Raw genomic sequence first — 22,133 nt, 5'->3', positions numbered from 1 at the left:
CAGTGCACATTCAGATTGGCCATAAAACAACATTTACTGTCGCGTTGCCATGGTTTTGGTGGATGTTTTCGTAAGTGATGTTTAGCCACAGATCTGAATAATCAGGTCTGTCACATCACGAGTACTTTGACTTTTGCATTGGGATCTTCTCAGTTATTTTATAAAATATTTGCTTGGGCACTGATTTACGCTGCCCGTGAAGGTAGATTTGACAGTCCTCGTTGCGTTATTTATCACGAATGATGGATGATAATGTTCATCTTTTCAATGAACGTTGTCGATCAATGACATATACAACTTCGCGAAAAAACCACGATATAGTCCTATCAACAAAGTCATGGCGAAGTCACTGCAGAGAGTGCACATATAAGGATGTTTCCACAATAATCGATTGTCAGTGGGAACTGTCCTTGCTTGCCCGATCTTCTTGCATCCTTTTTATATCACGCTTAATTGATCTTGCCATAATAAAAGACCAACTACCCCGACAGTCGGCGCAACGAACAAATCGACGAATGTGTGCTTAATTACAAGCACGGCCTTTGGCGAACTCACCTGCCTATGTACAAAGACTACGGATCCGAGCAACCTCCAGGTGCCCCCCTGCCGGTCGACGTGGAGCATGCGCAGTATCTGGAGGAAGCGGATTCCCCTGTGTACAGCACAAAAGGTATGATTTCCATGTTACACTTTCTGTGGGTGTAGAAGTTTTACTTGTCTCAACTCGCTTTCGTGGCATTTGTGTCAAGAGACTACTTTTTACCAAAATGAGAAAAAAATCTATTGCAGAAGAGCACCAAATTGAGCTAGTTGGTTCACATCTGTTTCACAATAGTTTAATGGCGCTGAAATAAGTACAACAGAGAAAGTAAAAAAAAAAACAGCACGTGCGCATACTCACAGCTAAAATTTCATTGAGTGAAAGAGGACATGTGTACATTGGTCATAGAAACACATGAGGTCACTAGTGAAAGATGATGCCGTGAACACTTTAATGGAAGCGTCAACCAACTTTGGCAAATTACCGCAAGTTTTTCTATTCCCGATGTACAGATGTCCACTTACACTCAATGAAATTTTAGTTGTGAGATTGGACACGTGTGGTCTTATACTTTTTTTATGTTGTTCCTTTGTCAGAGCAGTTAAACCATTGCGAAATGACGACCATACTCACCATCACAAAAAGAAAAACATGCCCCGCCGCGGTGGTCTATTGGCTTAAGTACTCGGCTGCTGACCCGCAGGCCACCGGTTCGAATCCCGGCTGCGGGGGCTGCATTTCCGATGGAGGCGGAAATGTTGGGGGCTCGTGTGCTCAGATGTGGGTTCACGTTAAAGAACCCCTGGTGGTCAAAAATTCCGGAGCCCTCCACTACGGCGTCTCTCATAATCATATGGTGGTTTTGGGACGTTAAACCCCACATACCAAAAAAAAAAAAAGAAAAACCTGATCCTGCATAAAACGATTGCGGGAACACTTGTAATAGTTTTGCTTCTTCTATTTTAAGGGCGAAACTTGTTCGCATTATACTTTTCGGGTTTCGGATTTCGTTTCATTGCAGTCTTTATATGTAACCCTAAACGGTGAAGCCAACTTCAAGTTTTTTAAGCAGATTTGATAACATATGGCTTCTATGAACTGGGGGAAACTTACTGTTTTTTTTTCACACACACAGAAACACTTTAAAAAATCAGCGATGCAGAATTGTATGTGCATTTGGTGAAATAATTCTTATTTTTTACGGAGCATTGAAAAGGGTAATACTGGCAGAGTTTCCACGGTGTGCTCACTTTGCTTCAAAATGCGCAGAAAAAATTAGGGGACCCTAAAGCTTCACCTTTTTATGAGTTGAACGTGATAGCGACATCTTGTTCCTAGTGCGTATTTCAAGTATTCTCGGGGCGTGAAACCTTTTCGAATTTGCTATACACCCACTATACGTGGCCTTAAGGAAATAGGTGCAGTAGCGTGTGTGCCTTTTGTGGTGGGTTGCCGTACTTAAACCATGGAGCCCTTATGAGAATCACACATTCTGACGCTTTTTAGCAATGGACGCTTCTACCAAGTATCATTACTGCAATATTTCATGTGGCATTGTGAAGCATCTATGCAGGCTGTGTGTGTGTGTTAGTGAAGCATGAAAGCTACTTCCGCTGCATTTCCAAGCAGAGAAAGTTTTTTCACTGTTTTGGCAAGCTCTTTTTTACGTTCTTTATTTCAAACAACGCTGTTACATCACTTGCCTGACTTCTTTGTATCTTCAGACAGGCGAGAACGACACACCTTGTCACCGTTCTTGCGCGAAGTTGTGTTCTCATATCGTTTCTTAAGGGCGAGGTTTTCGATAGATTACCTAACTAATGTGAAAAGAAAGCGCCTTATGAAAGACCTAATACAGAATGTTTTTCCTGTGCCCCTGTACCGTTCAAGGTATGAAAAATCATATGGTCATGACGTACTAAAGCGAGTGAAAAACATGTGTATACCACCCAATGTGAAAACCTTCTTTTTTAAACTTCATACGAGAACCTTGCCAGTAAAAACGTGGCTTGAAGAGAGAGGGATGTATGTACCATGGGGAAGCAGCTGTCTCCTGTGTAACAAACCTGAGACCATTCAACATGTGTTTATTGATTGTAAGAACGCTATTTTCTTTTAGGATATTTTACAGAGGACTTTAAAAAAAGATTTACCTCTTACTTCATATGGAATTCGTTTTTTGCCTTGTGATAGTTCTGTGCAAAATTTGAATGTTATATTTGTACTTGGTCTTCATTCGGTTTGGCGTAGTATGCTATCGTACAGACACTGTGATGTGAGAGTTCTATCCGTTAATGAGTGTTTCGTGGAAGCTGTTATAAAAGTGCGAGATGTGTATAAGACTACCGACTTTGTTAAATATGTAATATCTTTGTTTGACGCGTTATCACGCATTAAACACGTGTGATAGTGATTGTCATATTAGCTTGACCTGTAGTCAAGAAGGCAATAAAGAAAAAAAAAGTGGCATGGCCGTGCGGTAGAACATCCGCTTGCCACACAAACGACCCGGTTTTGATCCCCACTGGACAGAAGTAATCCTTGTCCGGTTCACACCTTGCTTCAGCGTTTCTATCATTTATTTGTTTTGCTTGAATTGTTCTCAATTTTTCGGTCACGCATGAAGATGATAATTTTTCGCTCACAACCAACGACGCCGACGCCGACCCCGGAATTTCTGTGAAACGAGCTCTCATTAACTCTATTGCGGTAAAAATTCATTCATTTATTTGCATTGACGCCCCTGAAAGAATCAAGATAGTAACATGCAATGGATACCTTAATTACAAAGACATTGTTGTATTTTAGGAATTTTGTTCTTTCGGTGCTTCTACAATTCACAACCATGTTATGAACATCAAATGCTTCATTTACAACCCCATTTATTTGTTTCATGTCTTGGTTATTGCGAAATGCCAGAGTGATATCTATGCAAATATTTTATAACTGTATAGTTTGTTCCTGCTTACTTAAGTTGCCATGTCTTATGAAACAGAGGCTTCTATTGTGATACTCATACTTAAGCGAGTGACTATGTGTCGGATGGTAACCTAAAACGCGTACATTTGGGCTTTCAACAACCTTTGCTATGTAGCGTGCCAAACATGCGAGTAGTAAACCCAGCGGTGAGTTAACGTAGGCTTTAGGTCACTGCCCTTCTTTGCTTCTAGATTTAAGCTCTCTTTAAGGTTCATGTATCTTGTCTTGAGTTATATTTATTACACTTATCTGATTCGCTCCTCACCTGATAGCTGAGGTAGCAAACACCTGGCCGTTCGAGCCGGCCACTAAGACCACAACAGAAGCGACGACGACGATGAGATCTGAAATAACAAAAAAGAATGGGAATGAAGAAAAGTCTGAGGTCTGTAAAGTCGATAGGAAGAAAATTAATTTCCCATGTCTTCTCCCCTTTTCTTAACAAAAAGATAAAGAGAAAGAAATAAAGAGAACCTGTGGTGTTTGCAAACCTCGACGACTAGCCACTTTTCGGGTAATGAATCTTAGATACCGAAACGTGCGCGCATTACAGCAGAAAGCGAGGATGTAGCTGCTTAGGTTCTGCGAGAAACCCTCTTGTGGAACGGCTATGAAAATCCTGCGTGTGTGTGTGTGTGTGTGTGTGCGTGTGTGTGCGCGTGTGTGTGTGTGTGCTTCTGATCATCTTCCATGCTCTGCCCTATTTTCTGTTTACCTTTTCTTGTGTGTCCACTTACCCCTTCCTTGATGCAGGGTAGCCAACCAGATATTTGTATTCTGGTTAACCTGCCAGCACTCCGCGTGACATATATATATATATATATATATATATATATATATATATATATATATATATATATATATATATATATATATATATATATATATATACATCATTACTGGGACCACTTTTTAGGTAATGCTGAGGTCATCGCTTTTGAAGCCTATTTAAGTTTATTTGTTTTTCAATAATATTTACTTTTCCGTTCATTTTCTGGCTGCTCCTAAATAGAGTTCATGACAGTATCTGAGTAAATTATTAAGAATTTATGGTACTCTCACAACAGTTTCTGTCACAATCATATCGTGGTCTTTATACCATAATCATATCATGTCGTATTCATACCATGATGTTTATAAATTTATTATATCATTGTTACAAAGTCAAGATGCCAGCATTTTTAAACACAAGGTTCACCTTCTTTAGTTCACATCCCCACATGTCTCTGAGCCGTTTATAGCGTTCGACGCTTCTTCTGTCGAAAACTTCAAAAAGTTCTGTCAAAAATTATGTCTAAATCCACAGTGGTTGTGGTTAGGTCAGTTAGCAGAGCAATTCAGTGATAGTAGGGCTCGATCATCGCAGCCAAAAGAAGTCTTCACAAAATGTGAAGGATTGTTTGGGGATAATCCACGACAATTTCCTGCATAGCGCGGTATAGCTTATGCTGAATGGCATGAAACTCCCTAAGGTGTGGCTAGTCACGTTAGTTGATGCTAAAGTGCACTTACATATTCGTTTCGAAGAAAATAAACAAAGAAAGTTGATTCAGAGCTGAGAACAAACGTAAGAAAATGGCTGGACCTCATAACACTCCGTATAACAAGACTCTTGCATTATATAGTTGCATGTCCGACAATTTACGATGCAGCGCTGTGTGCCTCGACTACTCAGGCTGATGAGACATGATTATGTACTTACCTATTATAGAAATGGGCTTTCGAGCAAACCTCAGCCTGCCCCAGAATCCCAGGTACTTGCTCCGACATCCGGCCGCCCAGAGCCGGACGCAGTACTCCATTCCAAAAAAGACTACGAGAAAAATCTCCTAGAGAGGCAACGAAGGACGCAATATGGGTGATGGTTGATTGACTATGTTGGTTGGTTAACGCTTGGTTAACGAAGGCGCCTAGACTGACTGTCGTTAGCAGCGATGTGAAACACAACACTAGAGCGAATACAAAAGAATAAGGAAAAGAAGTGCATGTGATGCGCTCTCAAATTAGCTGTGAGTACAGTGCATGTCCTGTCTTGTTAACATACTTTTGTATTGGTCTTAGCACTGTCTTTGACAAAATTACAAGCCAAACGAACTTTCACACATTTCTGTTATTCTGTACAATGGTTAGTAGTACGCTTGAGCTTCCCGATACAGTTGCCTTAACTTCGCTTTTACCTAAGCACTACTCGGTCTCCCGGTTTCCGCTGTTAAATCTTCGTTAAGTAAGCATAATTTATGCAATTAAGGACCTGGTGACACAGCGGTGCTGCCTCGGCAAAACACTATTGCGAAAGTAATTATGACCCCTATTCCCAGCATGCGCCACATTCCAAAATAAATATAGCGTAAGCAAGCCGTAGTCAGTCTGTGCACGTTAATAAAAATGCACTACCATGCTCGTGCATATGTTTCATATTTTCTTCAAAACACAGATAATGATGATGCGATTTGTACATAACGGGGTCAAGAGTTGGTCGAAGTTTTGTTGCGTTAACACTGCCCCACCACCAACCGCTGTCGAACTCATTAGCAGGGGAATAGTTTCGTGGTTTTGTTTTATCGCTTGCATCGCCTCGGCTATGCAAAGGTGGTGTTACCTTATTGAACATTGATATTTTCTTCCAGAAGTAAGACTAAAATTTTCAAAACGATCATTGCGCTGTGTATTTATAGTAAATACAAAATAATAGTGTGATACGTGCAGGAACGAAGGAAAAACGGTAGAGAGAAAAAGTGGAATGTTAACCAGTTTGGCATAACTGATACGGCACCCTGCACAGGGAGAAAGAGATGAAGGATATATAAAGAAGAGTAAAGAAAGCGGGTAAGGGAGGGAAAGCACACGCGCACGCACTTAAGGTTAGATAGGTGAAGCTTTTGTGGAAGCTCATAAAAGCTAGATGAATAATTGTGTAGAAAAGTGCTAAGCGCCCAAAAGCATTTATATTATTAGCGAAAACGAATCCTGAAATGAGCAGCCTAATACGCCCCGTTTAACAAATCTAGGTTCTGTGCAAACAGCTCGGTTTGGGTAACTATCTGTGTAACCTATTTGTAATTTATCTTCGCCTCATTATTTTTCAAACCAGTGTACTCGTTCATTGAAAACTTCCGCCAAGGGCATGAGCTGGGTATACCCATCGTCATCATCAACGTCACCCTATTTTGTGTCAAATGCAGGATGGAGGCCGCTCCAAGTAATCTCTAAATTCCTGTAATGCGCCAGCTGGTTTCATATTACGCCTCCGAGCTTGTTAATCTCGTTACCATTAATAGCCACGCTTTCTTCATCTTGGTACCAACTACATCGTTTTATCTATCAACAAGCTGCCCAGATATATTCACCCTATAAAGTTTTCTAGAATTAACTAGATGGGACTGAGGCACTGCAATGTTTCAGTCACCATGGGAATGATGGGTAGTACTCGAATTTGCCTAGTCTTCGTACTTGGGGGCTTTTCACGCACCTGTGGCTTTGTTTATTGTTGTGTTTATGCTTTGTTTTAAAAAACTGATCGTTGTGATTTTCGCAACCCGACATGAATTGGCAATTTCAATAGTGAAATGCAACTGCTGAAGACTGTCGTTCTGTGGCAAAACGGCTCCAAGCCACGTACAGCCAAGCGCATCCGAAAGTACAAAGATAACTTTGCGCACTACCCGTCACTCCCATGCTCGCTGTAGTGCCATGCTTTGCAGCTCCCATACACCATAACACCAGAGTTTTCTCTAGTGTATTTACAAGACCCACACAGCAACGTTCATGTCTCCTAATCTGGCGGCTGTGACTTTCATTGGCATGCAAACCCATATCTCTGTAGCTACTGCAACATTAACTGTAGGGGCTGGGATACGGTAGTTTGATCATGTCCTATACTCTCAGGCAATGGGATAGTCAGGTCTAACAGTAGTAGCGCCTCATACAGGCTTGCCGACATTTCGACAGGAGAACCTATCTTCGTCGAACTGCCGATAGGAGGCGATAGATCCTCCTTTCGAAACTTCGGTCAGCTTGTCTGAGGCACTTCTGCTGGTCAACTGACTATCCCACTACGTGTTTTCATCTGTCGGATCACATATAGATTTTGGATTTCGCATACTCTGATGCAAGAAATATAAGTGGAAAAACCATACATTACCATGTAGTATAAAGATGACATGGCGAAATCACTGTATTGGTCAATGGTTGATAGGACGCTAAAGATGAGGCAAATCAATACAACTAGAAATCTGTAAATAAAACAAACATATTAAATTGATGTGGATTTATTGCATCAGCCACTACTACTTGAATGCCTAGCTCTTCCATCAAATGATCGCGCTTTGAAAGGCAAAGAATTTTAAGGCGCCACAGTTTAAATAAGGTCTATAACAAAATGCTGCTTCTACATATGTGATTTTTCCATCATTTACAGAGGAAAAAATGGGAAGATGAAAGCTTTCGATCAAAAATTCGAAAACTGTGGTTGTGAGAAATTCAAAATTCAATGGCCGCGAAAATGCATAGTTTAAGCGCGAAAGGATACACCAACTAAAAAAAGAAGAAAATGTACTTGACGTTTCGTCCCCCTGTACTAGTCAGAAGAAAACAAAAAAGACACAAACACACAAAACAAAAACTGGTGGTTGTGCACTGTAGCCGACAGTTTTGGCAAGAGGACTAGATTTTTTGTTAGGCTGCAACGAGTCACTTTCAGCCTTAAAAGACGAGTCCGCTTGTCAAAACGTTGGCTGCCACCCACACTCTGTTTACACAATTCTTATTTTCTAACCATTGAAACTTGCAATCTGGTGCAAAGTTTACGATTCCGAACAGCACTTGCAAAACCTTCGCGACGTTGTAGCATTCATGTTTATGGCGCCGTTAAGCATTGTTGAGTTTACAAAAGCCTACGATGAACTCGTAACTTTAAGATGAACTCGTAAAAACAGCCGTGGCTTAAGATTTGATGAGTAATGACTTAGCCAACACTAATCGCGCACCCTATTTCTAGTTATCACGAGTAGATTAGTAGGCAAACAGACTCGCTAGTGGCTGCTGTAATGAGGCATACTTAGGTGACTACTCCTACAACTTGTTTTGTAAAAGAGTCTCACCCTTAGTCACAACCCTCAGTTGTATGTTGACTCATAAGAAATTAAAAAAAAAACGAGCACACGCATATGAAAAACGCAACCTCCTATCTGAGTGAATTACGTTAGAGTCAGAGAACACACAGGCAATTGCTGCAGGGTTGAGTCCGTACTGTCCTGCTCTGCTGTTTCGCTGCTCGAGGATCCGAGTCCCGGCCCCAGAGGCCACCTTTGGATGTGAGTGAAATCATAGAGTTGAGTACAGTTACATTTATGAACGCGTTAATCTACCCCATGTGGCAGACAGTTACCAAGCTTTCTACTGCGATGTTTCTCATGATCATAGCGTAATTTCTGCATCCAAAGCTTTAATATATATTACATTGAATACAAAGGCTTCAATAAAAAGTGACACCCAAACTCACAAAGTGAAACACTTAAAAAGGGAACTGTATATGGCAGTTCAAAAGGGCCGAAAGGATTAGTTGGCAATAATTAGTTGGATAAAATACTTTGAATATTAATTGATTGATTCAAGGTGTTCCCTTTTATTATTTATTTAGTGTTTTTTCTTGAAATCTCCCCCCCCCCCCATCAACTTTTTTTAAATGCATTTTTTGGCTATTCTCTCACTCTACTTAACAAAAGCATGGCTCTCGCGGTGTGAGCCCAGCCTGCCAATTAATTCATTTTGACGTATTTGTCGTCTAATGTCTTTTCACCTCCATATATCTCCTGTTTTGCATGATAGTCACTACTAATACAATCTTCTACACTTTACTTGGCTTTAATTGGTCTGTTAGTTCTGAATAATGCTACCAGATCGCGCAGCAATCTGCGCGCTGCCGCAAAATCAGCCATCGGAATCTTAGGGTTTCGGAACGCGGATGCGCATATAATATGGTCGAAGGACTCTGCTGCTGAATGTGCATTTTTACAAAAACTTATATGGCGGACGTCTCAATGTTAGTATGTTGTGTACCAAAGCTTCTAGTTAAAACATCTGCTTGGTGGTTTCACAAAATTAAGTTTAACAGCACATTTTACACGAACAGCTTGTGATGCGCAATGGTGGTCTAGTGCTGTTGCTGCTCCACTGCTGACTCGATGGTCTCGGGAAGACGGCTGCACTTTCAATGAGGCCGCAAGATTTTGAAGCTGGTGTACTTACATATTTGGCTTCACGGTAAAGAATCACTGGAGGTGAAAAGTTTTGGAGCCCTTCATTGTGGCTTCCCTCTTAATCAGGCCTTCGTTTTGTGAGGTTAAACCTCAACAAAATATAATTAATAAAAACATATTTAAGTCGTAGTGGTGTGTGCATGGGAACTGGGTTCACAAAGAAAGTTATTTTGAGCATAAAATAGTTCCAACTCTTTACGTTGGTAAAGCGAAGAGCAGTTCGCCTCGGTGAAGCAGTGGCTACGGTGCTTCGTTGCTGATCCACAGATCACGTGTTCAATCTCCAACGCAGCGGTCGCATTTCGACGGAGGTGAAGTGCTAGAAGTCTCTGTACTGTGCGACGTCAGTGCACGGTACACAGGCTTGAAAAATCTGTTAAGAACTCCAGATGGTCATTATTCCGAAGCCCTCCATTACGGCGTCTCTCATAATCGTAAAGTTGTTCTGGTACGTGAAACCATACATACTTTTAAAGTCAGGATTAGGTATAATTGCTGTTTCCTTGTGAAACCATGAATGAATGCAGTCAGAGCGCAGTTGTTCCGGCCACGTCTTCTTCCGGCGACTCGAATGCAAACTCGCTTATTTTATTGGGGGGTGCGCAATAGCGACTTTGCTGACAATATCTCATTAGACAAGTGTTTTGAGTTGTAAAGTCACTCTTTTACAAGCCTGTGTAATGCTGTCCCACCGTCTTCACCATGCTCCCCGGGCCGTAGGTGTTGGGGCGGTGCCAAGTAGGTCACGCCTACCCTCGGGGTGCGCACGCGTTGACGCCACTCTCTCCCTAGCCTGTCACCGCTCGCCGCGTGTCATCTCTCTCGCTTCACCCTCGACACCGCTCACAAAGTTCAAGCGCACATCGAGTGAACAGTCTTTGCGCGATGAAACTTACAGGAAGCCAAACCCGCCTCCTATGTCTTCACGTCTCGAACAAACGTTCCCTCGAGTAAACGCTACATCAAGTTTCGCTTCAAAGCGTTCTTCCAGCACCCGCGTCAATGCTCGTTACAAGCGGGTCAACACCGTGCGCACCACTGCTGCTTCGCATTCCATCACGGTTCCCTTTGGGGAGATGGTTCATAATTTTTTAAATTGAGAAAACGTGCTACATTTTGATGTGGTGTTGGTTATATTTGAAAATTCATGAGCTCGACAAGCCACAAACTCGAAACGAAAAGGCCAGATGCATGTGTGCCGGATGAACGTGCCAGATGAATGTGTTCACGGGCCTGTAATTTATATTTTAACATGCAACAGGAAAATTAACACAAATGTGATGCCCTGAGAAGGGTCCAATTCCTTATATTCATATCTACTTGTCGTTAAGTGTGGGGCGTTTCTTCAGTTTGAAACAACATGGCATTACATTATTATTATTATTATTATTATTATTATTATTATTATTATTATTATTATTTGAGGAGAGACCTCATCGATAACAAAATATTGTCGTGTTGCCTTCAAACTGAATAAACGTCTATTGAAGCAAAATGGCCTCAAGCAACACTCCCTTTGCTGTTCACTGTAAAATCTGTGCTTGTTATCACGTGTTGAATCAAATTGAAATCATTTTTTCTCGCTAGGATTCTCTGTCAAAAAAAGCTTCGTTTTCAGTATCCCCCAATGCGTTTTGAGTGCGCTGGGTGACATTGAAACGCTGTGCAGTGTGTCCCAGTGTACTACAGCGCGCTGCGATGCGCTGGGACACAGTATACAGCGCGGCCAGCGTCGCCCAGTGTGCTGAAACGTACTGGGTCACGCTCTACAGCGTAGCGCAGTGTCTTAACGTGCGGAGAGGGACACTGGTCACGCTGCACAGTCTCTACCGCACACTGATAACTTTAGAGACACTTTGGATAGGCGTGATCAGCGCACTTTCTGTAAGACCTTATATTGAATCGCGAGATGTCGAGCGTAAAATTGACCGAGCATGATGGTTCTCTCATCGATCTGCTACACATATATAGCTTTGTTTTAGTTAGGCACTGGATGCGAGTACGCTGAAGCACTCATATGTCGAGCACGCGGGTCAGGGGCGCCGCCAAGATTTTTCTGGAGAGACCAACGACAATTGTGTTCCTGCAGGGGGGCAGGGAGGCACAGAACTGATGCGTCGTGTTTTAACTATGCTTGCTCCTGGGGGAGGGGGGCAAAGGGGGGGAGCATGTGAGGATTTCGGGAAAAAAAGACTCCAGCCCACCTATGAATTCCCCCTCCCCCTGGCGCGGGTATGCTTTCCTTGAAGTTTGATCAAAATTTCGTCAATGTATTTCATAAACGGCATCGATAGAACTGATAATTGGAAACACAGTTTGACAGTAGTATCAGCCTGATAATCAAGACCAGCTTACTCTAGCAGTAAGTCATTGCAGCTTGTACTGTAGGAAGCCGCAAGTTCCCGGCAGCAGCTATCCGCTGCAATGCCCAATCTCGGTGCTGTTAGCTTCTCGTTTGTTTAGTCGAAGGTGACAATATGACAACTCGTGGGTCAGTTTTGATAGTAAACTACACTCTAACGATTATTAGACTCTTTCTAACTGAATATCTACGATCTTCACAGCAACCATTGCACGAGAAGTATGGCCCTAAGCCTAATGGTCGTTTCGGTTAGAGTGAAGTGCTGCGGCTGTCGTACGCGTAACGTAAACGAGAACAGGAAATACTTCCAAACTATCAAGGGAAAAAAATCTACAGTGTTCAGTGAGCAGTACAAACGAACGCTGTTTCCTACATAGGTATTAATAGCCGCATAGCGAGCCACTACGATTGCCGTGACACATCTGCAGCTACGCCAACAAGATTTGGAGCAGAACGTGCCAGATGAATGTGATCCAAGGCAACCCGCAAAAACTAAGCTAACAATCACCTGTTTAGCGCAAGCACGAAGAGACGAAGCACTGCTTATGTAAACGACAAAATCAAAATATTGTATACCTGAATTTCTTCGGAGATGAAGAAAAATAAACTCAATATGTTTTCAGGTGTAGAGTAGTGGCCAGCGTGTCAAACTCAGAATGTGTGATGTGTTGAGGTAGTAGGTTCGACTTGCTCATTCACTTTTTTCAATTTTTTCCTTTTTTTTCTTTTTCACTGTAGGCATGTTTGAGCCTTAATTACGATATGGTCATGACCAAAAATTTTAAAAACAATTCAAAATCCAGATTTTGGCCGATAATAGGAGTCCCAGTGTGCAGCACCTGCATGCCTCGTGCTGCGTGGCACTGTCCCAGTGCCAGCGCCACACTGGTCCAGTAATCAGATATAGCGCTGGGCCAGTGGCACTGGTTTTTGCGATATGGTTAGCGGACTCACGAGACAGTTGAATCGTACCACACCCTGAAGAGGGGACATTACTGTGTTAGTCAAGCCACAGTTGTGCTGCACGATAAGGAGTACGCGCATCTGGACACGTGGTGCTTGTAGTAGCTTACGATAATGTCGATACGAGTGATTTTGTGTCACCCTGCTTTGTTACGCATGCGCGATGAATATTGTGTTTGTATTTATACACATTTTCTCTTTAAAAAATATACGTTCAGTTATCTTCTATCTTTTTGTTTTGCAGAGGTTGACGTCCATATGACCTCATAATGAAACTAGCCCTCCTGTCAACTCTTCAAGCATAATACCTCGGCAATTCAGTCTCAATATGTTATGCAGAGAAAAAATAATTAATGGTACCCAAAATAAACAATAAGCAAAAAATTGATAATAGCACACTGAGATCAGTTGAAATAACATGTCTATGTGCTGCTTGCTTGCATTGATTCACTGTCACAAAACGTTTACACACACACCTTTTTATTTAGATTCACGGCATATCCTAAAACATCCTTTTATATATCTCAACCCCTGGCTGTATATCACAAGCGCTTATTCAGTTCGGTGTCCACTAAGAAGTCTGTCAGGAAAAAAGCAGCTGTGAGTGTAAGCGCCTTCTTGTCTGCCTCAATTTTTTCATGTTTTTTGTGTGTTTAAGAAAAAGTTTAAATATATAAACAAACTTGTCACACTCAACGCGTTCCTTCTGCCTGAAGGCTGCAGGTCAATATTATATAGTCACAAACAATGCACGATCTGCCTTATTAAGCATTCAACCTTGATGATCCAGGCGAGGTACAGTTAGATGTAGCTGATAGCAAGCGAAACTGCTTTATGACACGAAAGCTTAACCTGGACGGCCGAAGTTATGTGGACTGTCGTTTCCATAAAAGCCCAGAAGATGCCGCGCACACGTTTTTATATAATTAAAAAGTGCACGTTGCTTTCTTCAGTTTGAAGTTAATATTTTCCTAGGTACGCTGTTCATTGACCGACGACGTAAGTTCTTTTGCTGGTAATATGGTCTGTACGCGTAATATTTTTTTGGTAGTCTGTTGGTTTGATTGGCCTGCACTGTGCAGTCGGCCTTTGACGATCTAGAGACCCCTATCAAAAGCGCACGCACACATGATAGCACGCCGTGAATGATAAGCGGCCACTCTTGAGCAGTGGCAATTTTGAAGCGCTTGTCTGCATCACTTGTTAAGAAAAAAATAGCTAATTAGTGAAAATGGTAGGCCAATTAGATGGAAATGATGATTTCGAGGTACTATGACCCGCTTTAAGAATAGAAAGGTAGGAGAAGAATGCTGCTGTGGGACATCTTCAGTTAATTCACGGCTGCCACTTGGCTTTCAGGTTAAACAGAATGTCCGCCGTAATTTACGAAAACGTGGGCTAAATTTAAGATGGGAACGTTGCTGATAATTCGAGCCACGAATTAAAGCCACCGATTGTAACTATTAACTAAGACTACATTTGTTTAATTGTAGGTAAGCTTACCACCGAGTCTGAAAAACTCTCCTAGTTCGAGTGCCCCGAGGTGCCTTCGTTACAACGCAGTGTACTCTGTCACGATGATTGAGCATTTTACGGCGTGTTCTGGAAGACTGCAGCTACAGTGAATTAGGGATTCTGTGTGAGTAAGAGCATGCCGCTTGTTTATCCACGGTAGCTGCATTTAGGGATTGCGTATCTCCTGCATCTCAATGACACATACGCATCCTAATAGTCTTGTTAAGTGTAGCGACAAATGCACAAACAGACATGGTTAAAACGAAAACCAGGTAAATGAAAAGTGGCGGGTTGTTTTCCTACCGAGAAATTGGGGGTAACCGAAGTGCCTGATCTACTACCATCCTGTTTTCGTTTTTGTATCTGTTTCTTTCTCTCCTTTCATCCTAACTTTTTTCTTTATTTTCGTTTTTTGCTTTGCTTAGTTATATAATTGTCTCTTTTTTCATTTATTTCTTTACATTTCGCTTTTTTCTTTCCCTTTTTTTCCTCTTTTTCCTGCTTTCTCTTTTTTTTCTTTTTATTTCTTCTGTTTGTCCTTCTTTCTTACCGTAAGATCTTCAGCTGCATGTTTAGAAGCGCTCCATTAGCATCGCTACAAGCCACAACGAAGGACATGTGCTCATATCTAGGCAGAACTGAGTTGCGTACAATTCAGATGCCAAGAGACCTGGGTAAAAGACCACATTCCCGTACCGGGAACGGCTGACCACCGACGAGCCCACGATCGAAAGAGCATGGACTGTCGGGAAAAGGCGCATGCAAATACGTTTACTATCGGCGCGCCTTTCTGGGCCATACCTTCCTACTACGCATCATTAACGCATCACGTACACTTGGCTGGACGTGTGGCTGCTGATAGTACGGCTTCCCGCCCATTAAAAATCATTGAGCCTTTCAGGAATCGACAAGAAGCTTCGAGCAACCCATTTGTTACGCATATTATTATTATTATTATATTATTATTATTATTATTAATATTATTATTATTATTATTATTATTATTATTATTGCGGGATGCATGTCGTTATTCACTGTTCTACTATGCTATCTACGCCATACTGTATCTGTTAACCTGATTTATTGTCCGAATGGCACCTGTGTAGGGCATTTTCGAGAATCAGTTTCAGCCACCGCCTGGGCCCGCTGGTATAGAATACCAGACTGCCACTCAGAACAGCTCGTTAAAACCCTACTCGAATGTTAGCTTTCTATTCTTTATAGTGCTCGATAGCTAACGACAGTCACCGCAAGCAAGGCGAAACACGCAAGGTCGTGCGCTTCAAAGGCGAGATAACTGTTGTGGACACCCGCCGTGGCGTTGAACAACTGTGCCACAACGAGGGGCTGTTGCTCTTAACAATTTGCGATGTACAAAAAAAAAAGCGCCTGTGACATGACGGGAAGACTTTGCTTCGACAGAAATGCGTTGCAATATATGAAAAACGAAGATATACACAGAGACCGTTACATAAATCTAATTGACCTTTAGCCTTGAGAGGCAACCAGTTACAAAAACAAATACATATAGGATTGAACCAATCTAATCGATGCATTGCTTACATAGTCGCCTCTTTTCTTGCTGATCTAATAGTCCTCCAACAGATCTCGCGTACTCTGATCCTGGCTTCTTCCAAGAATCTTGATCTCATGAAATCGCGGTTTGCAGGCGCAGTCTTTTTAGTGTGGAAGCTGGTGTGCCAAATCATCGTTTTTACTACTTTTTGTTCGTTCCCTGGCTCAATCATTCCGCTTTCCCCCTTCTACCTTATGTAGGATTAGCCACACATCAGAGAAATGTCATACAGAACTCCTGTAGAGTATTCAGGTTTTGCATGGCTTTACCTCGGGTGTGCTTTATTTTCTTTTAGGTTTTCTCGAGACGCGGTGGCAGAGCCTTTCCAGCTCTAAAGACATTGAAAAACAAGGGGATGACGTAGCGGCCTGCTACCGTATTTTGGGTTATGGCTAACCTTACGTTGGTAAGGCACCACTTGTGGTCTTAGAGCAAGAGTGATCGTCATCCTTGCTTCCTTCCTCCAGTCGTTCAAAATCTTCCGTAGGATAATTTTCACCACTAACGTCACCATCGTGTGAGGAAACCCAGCCGTCTTGAGACAGACAAATCTGATTGTCCACTGAATCGTGCGTATTGTGAACGTACAGCTTTTGAGAGCGTGCACTCTCGATAGAGCATAGCAACTTCTCTTTTAACAATCTTTGGCTGGGACAAACCATATGGCATCAAACCCGTTTGTGTCCAAGAAAACTACTGCCAGCAAGCTTGACTATTAGAAAAGAAATTACTTGACTCTAAAAAAAGAAAGAAAAGAAGGAAATGTGCGAGTGCGATTGATTGATTGATTTGTGGGATTTAACGTCCCAAAACCACCATTTGATTATGAGAGACGCCGTAATGGAGGGCTCCGGAAATTTTGACCACCTGGGGTTCTTTAACGTGCAGCCAAATCTGAGTACACGGGCCTACAACATTTCCACCTCCATCGGAAATGCAATGTGTGATTGCGAAAGCGATAGATCGATTAGAATGTTTCCATGCGAAACATGCTTTTGATTTATAGTGGCTGCTCCGCTAGCCTGATGAGTGAAGTAACGGTTTTCGCGAACGTTACAAGCCCTAATAAGTTGGTACGTCTTGCTATGAACAAACTAATTCAAAGTTTACCGCTCGTGTTGTCTTACCGCTCGTGTTGTTCGCTCGTGTTATGTGTGTGGTGAAGATGATAGAAACAAGCACCAAACACACGAGACTCAAGTGCTTCTGGAGGGGAAACAGGTGGCAGTGGTATGCGTATCTCAAGAAAGAATACTGCGACCACCATAAATTGTAATGGTTTTGAGTTTGTACATTCGCAAACCAACATAAGATAATGAGAGACATCGTTGTGGAGGGCTCCGGAAGTTTCCGCCATCTGCTGTTCTTCGACGTGCACCACAAATCACGTCCATCACCGCCAACGGCAAAGTTATGGCGCTATGATAACTGAAACGTCCACGATACTTTGTCTCATGTTGTACTTTGCATTCCCGATAAACATTTTTGTTTCCTTCACACTTACGGAAACCTCAATGCAAAGAGACTATTTTCAGCACACGTAACATGCCACACGGGAATTCGCAAAAGGCCGCCAAATCATGGAAGGATCGTGAATCGTTCCTCCTAAGAGAAATGCACTACTAAGCTTTATTTGAAACTTCGAGTGGCCAGGAACGTCGTATGGTTAACTGCGTTGCATTCCCTCGGAAGCAGAATGCTTTTGGATCGCGCCTTCTTGTTAGCGTACACCATGCCTACGGAGATTGTTATTTGTTTTTAGTTTGTGCGGGGAAACTTCAGGGCCTTCACTTGCGGTGCACTGCAGGTATATCATTTTTACCTTGACTTAGCAGTGCATGCTTGCGTCCGTAAAATGACCTGCAGCGTTGGCTGCATGGTAATTACAAAGCATTCTGCCTGCCTGCGTGAGATATGAGCACACTCTACCTAACTATTCAAACAACCTATTATAAAAGATGATAATAACCACACGCTAACGTTCCACTAGCGATACTATCAGTGAAAATGGTATCGTGTAAGAAAGAATACGGTAATCTACAGATCAATTTATTCACAGATTCACATATAGTTGATCCGTGTGGCTTTTAGTATTGCCTTATTTGCTGGTGAATAATCGGCGATGCACTGGTGGGCAATAAGATATATGTCAACAATAGGTTGATATTTCACTAATATTAACTATCACTCGATGGAAGCAATCTGCTTCCATCGAGTTACAGATAGCATTCATCATCATTTACAGATAGATAAGACTTATAGCATTCCACTTGCAGAAGTGAATAAGCATTTGGCCTCTGATCGAACAGATTAAACTTGAGAAGGTGTCAACTTCGCACTCCACTTGTAAACTCTTCTTGTCGGGCAGCATACTTGACGCAACAGTCGGCAGCTGAGTTCAGTGTTTACAGAATGTGTTTTTTTATCATTGCCGAAAGGTACTTCGGAGCCCCTTTACACAAAATGCACCTGGCCATGTGGTGCAGAAAGTTTTCAAAAACGAAATAAGTTTTTTTTTTTTGGGGGGGGGGGCAAAACGTGGTGCTACGGTTTATTAAGCGTGTCGTTGATGGCGCAATTAGGTGACTCGAATGGCTTTAACCTGTACCTAGGTTCAAATAGAAGTATTTTCTTCCATCCATCCTAGATCGAAAGGCAGCCACAGTGGCCCGGAGAGAAGCTCGAATTGTACAACCAAGCAGTAAAAGACCCCTGTTCCTTAACTGCGAAGGTGATTGAAGGAACGTGTCGTTTAAAAAAAAAGCAGTTAGGATTTCGAAAAACGTACACTGAGAAATGGTAGAGGAAGCACTTCCAGCCCGTTGGTCTTTCGAGGAAATTGTACACCTTTCCCTGGAACGTCATCTTTCCCTTTTTGCAGCCATCTCGGAAAGGAAAGACTCCCATATTCGTCCTGAAACAAAACAGTGAGAAAAGAATAGGCAAGCAAAGATGACGCAGTTCAGTGAAAATTCAAGGAGAAGCAATAATCATTCGAAAGGGCTCTTTGATGAGCTAGTTGGTTCATGCTTAATAACAGGCACGGCACAAAGAATACGAGGACGAAGTGAAAAAAAAAAAACAAGTGACAGACACTTGTATATGGTTGGAAGGTGACACTGGTGCGGGTCAGTTCGTTTCTGCACTTCGTCCCCGCACTTCTCGGGTGGGTTGTTTTTTTTTCCTTAAACAATCATCTATTCGGGCTAACGGTAGGAGGAAGTCCGCACCCATATCGCGTTTTTTTTCGCTTTTGTAGGGGTTTATTAGTGAAAGCTTGTAAAAGTGATTTGAAAATAAATTCGATCGTTTGAATGTTTTTACTCCTGCAGATATAGTGGGAGGCGAAGGGGCCAAGGGCCAGTGAAGTAGGAAGGTCTGGATAATGGCATAAATACCTCCAAGTGTTTAGGCCTCTCTCACGATCTGCCAATCAACCCGGTCTTGTGCTCTCTGCTGCGACGTTATGCCTGGGAACTTTTCAATCTCGTCGGCCCACCTAACTTTCTCTCTTCCCTTCGTGTGTCTGCTTCTCTGGGAATCTAGTCTGTAACCTTTATTGACCAGTGGTTTTCCTGCCTAAGTGCTACGTGGCCGCCCCATATGTCAATTTTTTTTCGTAATTTTAACTATGGTATCCTTATCCTTCGTTTATTCCTTGAACCACGATGCTCTCTTCTTGTCTCTTTAGGTTACACCTATCATTTTCCTTCCCATCGCTCGCTCTGTCATCCTCAATTTAAACTGTACCCTCTTAGTAAGCCTCCAGGTTTCTGCTTTGTAGGTGAGTACCGGCAAGATGCAACCGTTATGTTCCTTCCTCTTGACGGTTAGTGGCAGACTACCATTCATAATTTCAGAATTCTTGCCGATTGTGATTCACCCCATCCTTATTCTTCTAGTTACTTCACTCTCATGGTTCGGCTCCGTGGTTACCACCTGTCCCAATCAGACTTCCTTTACAACTTCCAGTGTCTCTGCGCCTATCTCAAAGTGCTGTTTTCTGCCGAGACTGTTTCACATTGCATTAGTTTTGTGCATATTCATTTTCAAACCTACGTTTCTGCTTTCCGTGTCAGTTCTGTAATCATGAGCTCTAATTTGTCCCCTGAGTTACTCATCATGGCAATGTCATCAGCGAATCACAGGTGACATTGCCGGAGATAAGCGCTTATAAATAAACGGCAATCAATCTATCAAACACTTGGCGATCCAAAAGTGGTATAACAATCGCGAAAGTACTGAGAGCAAAATATATGCGAACGTCTTTGCTGAAGTTCTGCTGATTTTTTGCTGAAGTTCTGATTTACCCTTGGCCACCTCAATGCAGGGCAAGACAATGAAAGTTAGCACGGAAATGACTCATATTTGACATCAACAAGGTAATGTGAAGGATTCAATACTTATTGAAAGACGTTTCTTGACTAACTTGTTGCGATCATATGCAAGCACAACGTTTTGAATGCACATTTTGCACGTTTACAGAAGATTATGTGCAGTGAGACCAGTACATTTACATTAGGCGGCAAGATGAAGTATTGGTGGTTACAAATAATTTGTTCATTTTTCCTACTTTATTATTCAAATGACTGAACCAAACAGAAGGAATAGAATAGCCTGTAATAATTTTGAAGTATCCGAACGCGCGTGTTAGTTTTAACACATTTTGGAGTAGCAGCTATCACCTCCACTGTACGTAAGACGTGTATAAAATATAAACAGAGTATTTAACTGTGGCTTGTCTAATTCCAAGAGTTCGGTGACCTCAAAGTCATGTGAAGGTAGTGGTGACAGTCTCAACTGTAACGGTATTAGCCAGAAGACACTCTATCACACAGTTGGTTATTTTTGTGCATAATATACTGCTCGTAAGTCACCCAACATTTCTTGCGTTTGCAAGACTGGATTTAAGAAATTCCCAGTATACTCGAGAAATGTTTCTTGCAGTATACCGTGCAAGAAAAAAACAAGCTGTACATTTGCTTTTCATTGCTTTTCAGTGAAGAAGAATGCGATTATTACAATCAACGACGAGAATTTCACTTTGAGGAACAAAAGGCATGTGTGCTGTGACGCTTTAGTGTCTCTGCGAGCAGTTTTCTGACGCTTACTTAGCATAACTAGTTTTTGCATGACAAGCATGAGCTTGAAATTTGCAGTTTTTGACACATCGGTAAATTTTACCAGCATATAGGTGTTAACTCAAGTGAATATGCCTGCGTAAAATCTGCAATATCTGCATATTGACTAGTTTCGCTGCCACCATGCCACAAAGACAGCAACATGCAGCACAATTATTTAAAGAAAAAATTCGAAGTCTCAATTCGAAACCAAGGGCATAAAGAATGCTCAGGGTGCCATATTTTGTAACCTAGGTTTTTATGGTGATTTATTTTGGTAACAGACAACAATGGAAAGACGATCGTAGCTGCTTCTTATACGCTATTGAATATGCTGTCGTGACCTTAAATGCTCTTTTCCCTAAACTGTACTTCCCATGGTAAATTGTAGCTGCCTCTTACGCTATCAGATATGCTGTCATGACCTTAAGCGCTCTTTTCACTAAACTTTACTTCACATGGTAAAACCTTCTTCTCGCCCCGCCACAGTGGTCTAGGGGCTAAGGTATTCGGCTGCTGACCCGCAGGTCGTGAGTTCGATTCCCGGCTGTGGCGGCTGCATTTCCGATGGAGGCGGAAATGTTGTAGGCCCGTGTACTCAGATTTGGGTGCACGTTAAAGAACCCCAGGTGGTCAAAATTTCCGGAGCCCTCCGCTACGGCGTCTCTCATAATCATATGGTGGTTTTGGGACGTTAAACCCCACAAATCAATCAAAACCTTCTTCTCCAGCATCAGACTGCAGAACGAAATATAAATTATGTAGATAACTAGTTTACTGGAGAATGAGCAAGCGGCCTATCACTACAGCGTTGTAATCT

General features: G+C 42.2%; 1 protein-coding gene across 1 annotated transcript in view; it reads right to left on the bottom strand.

Moving 5' to 3' along the window:
- LOC119165355 (potassium voltage-gated channel subfamily KQT member 1-like) overlaps positions 1-22,133 on the bottom strand; it is a 134,667-nt gene that overhangs the window by 39,813 nt on the left and 72,721 nt on the right. The window contains exons 3-7 of the mRNA XM_075871575.1: positions 18,982-19,107; positions 7,662-7,752; positions 5,223-5,349; positions 3,786-3,864; positions 556-652 (exon numbers count right to left, since the gene is read on the bottom strand). Coding sequence (XP_075727690.1) covers positions 556-652; positions 3,786-3,864; positions 5,223-5,349; positions 7,662-7,752; positions 18,982-19,107 — 520 coding nt within the window. The remainder of the gene's footprint in view (positions 1-555; positions 653-3,785; positions 3,865-5,222; positions 5,350-7,661; positions 7,753-18,981; positions 19,108-22,133) is intronic.

The sequence above is a fragment of the Rhipicephalus microplus genome, chromosome 8 (genome assembly GCF_043290135.1).
Source record: "Rhipicephalus microplus isolate Deutch F79 chromosome 8, USDA_Rmic, whole genome shotgun sequence".
Taxonomy (NCBI): Eukaryota; Metazoa; Arthropoda; class Arachnida; order Ixodida; family Ixodidae; genus Rhipicephalus; species Rhipicephalus microplus.
The sequence above is the reverse complement of the archived record's forward strand: the minus strand, read 5'-3'. Positions and strand labels throughout refer to the sequence as shown.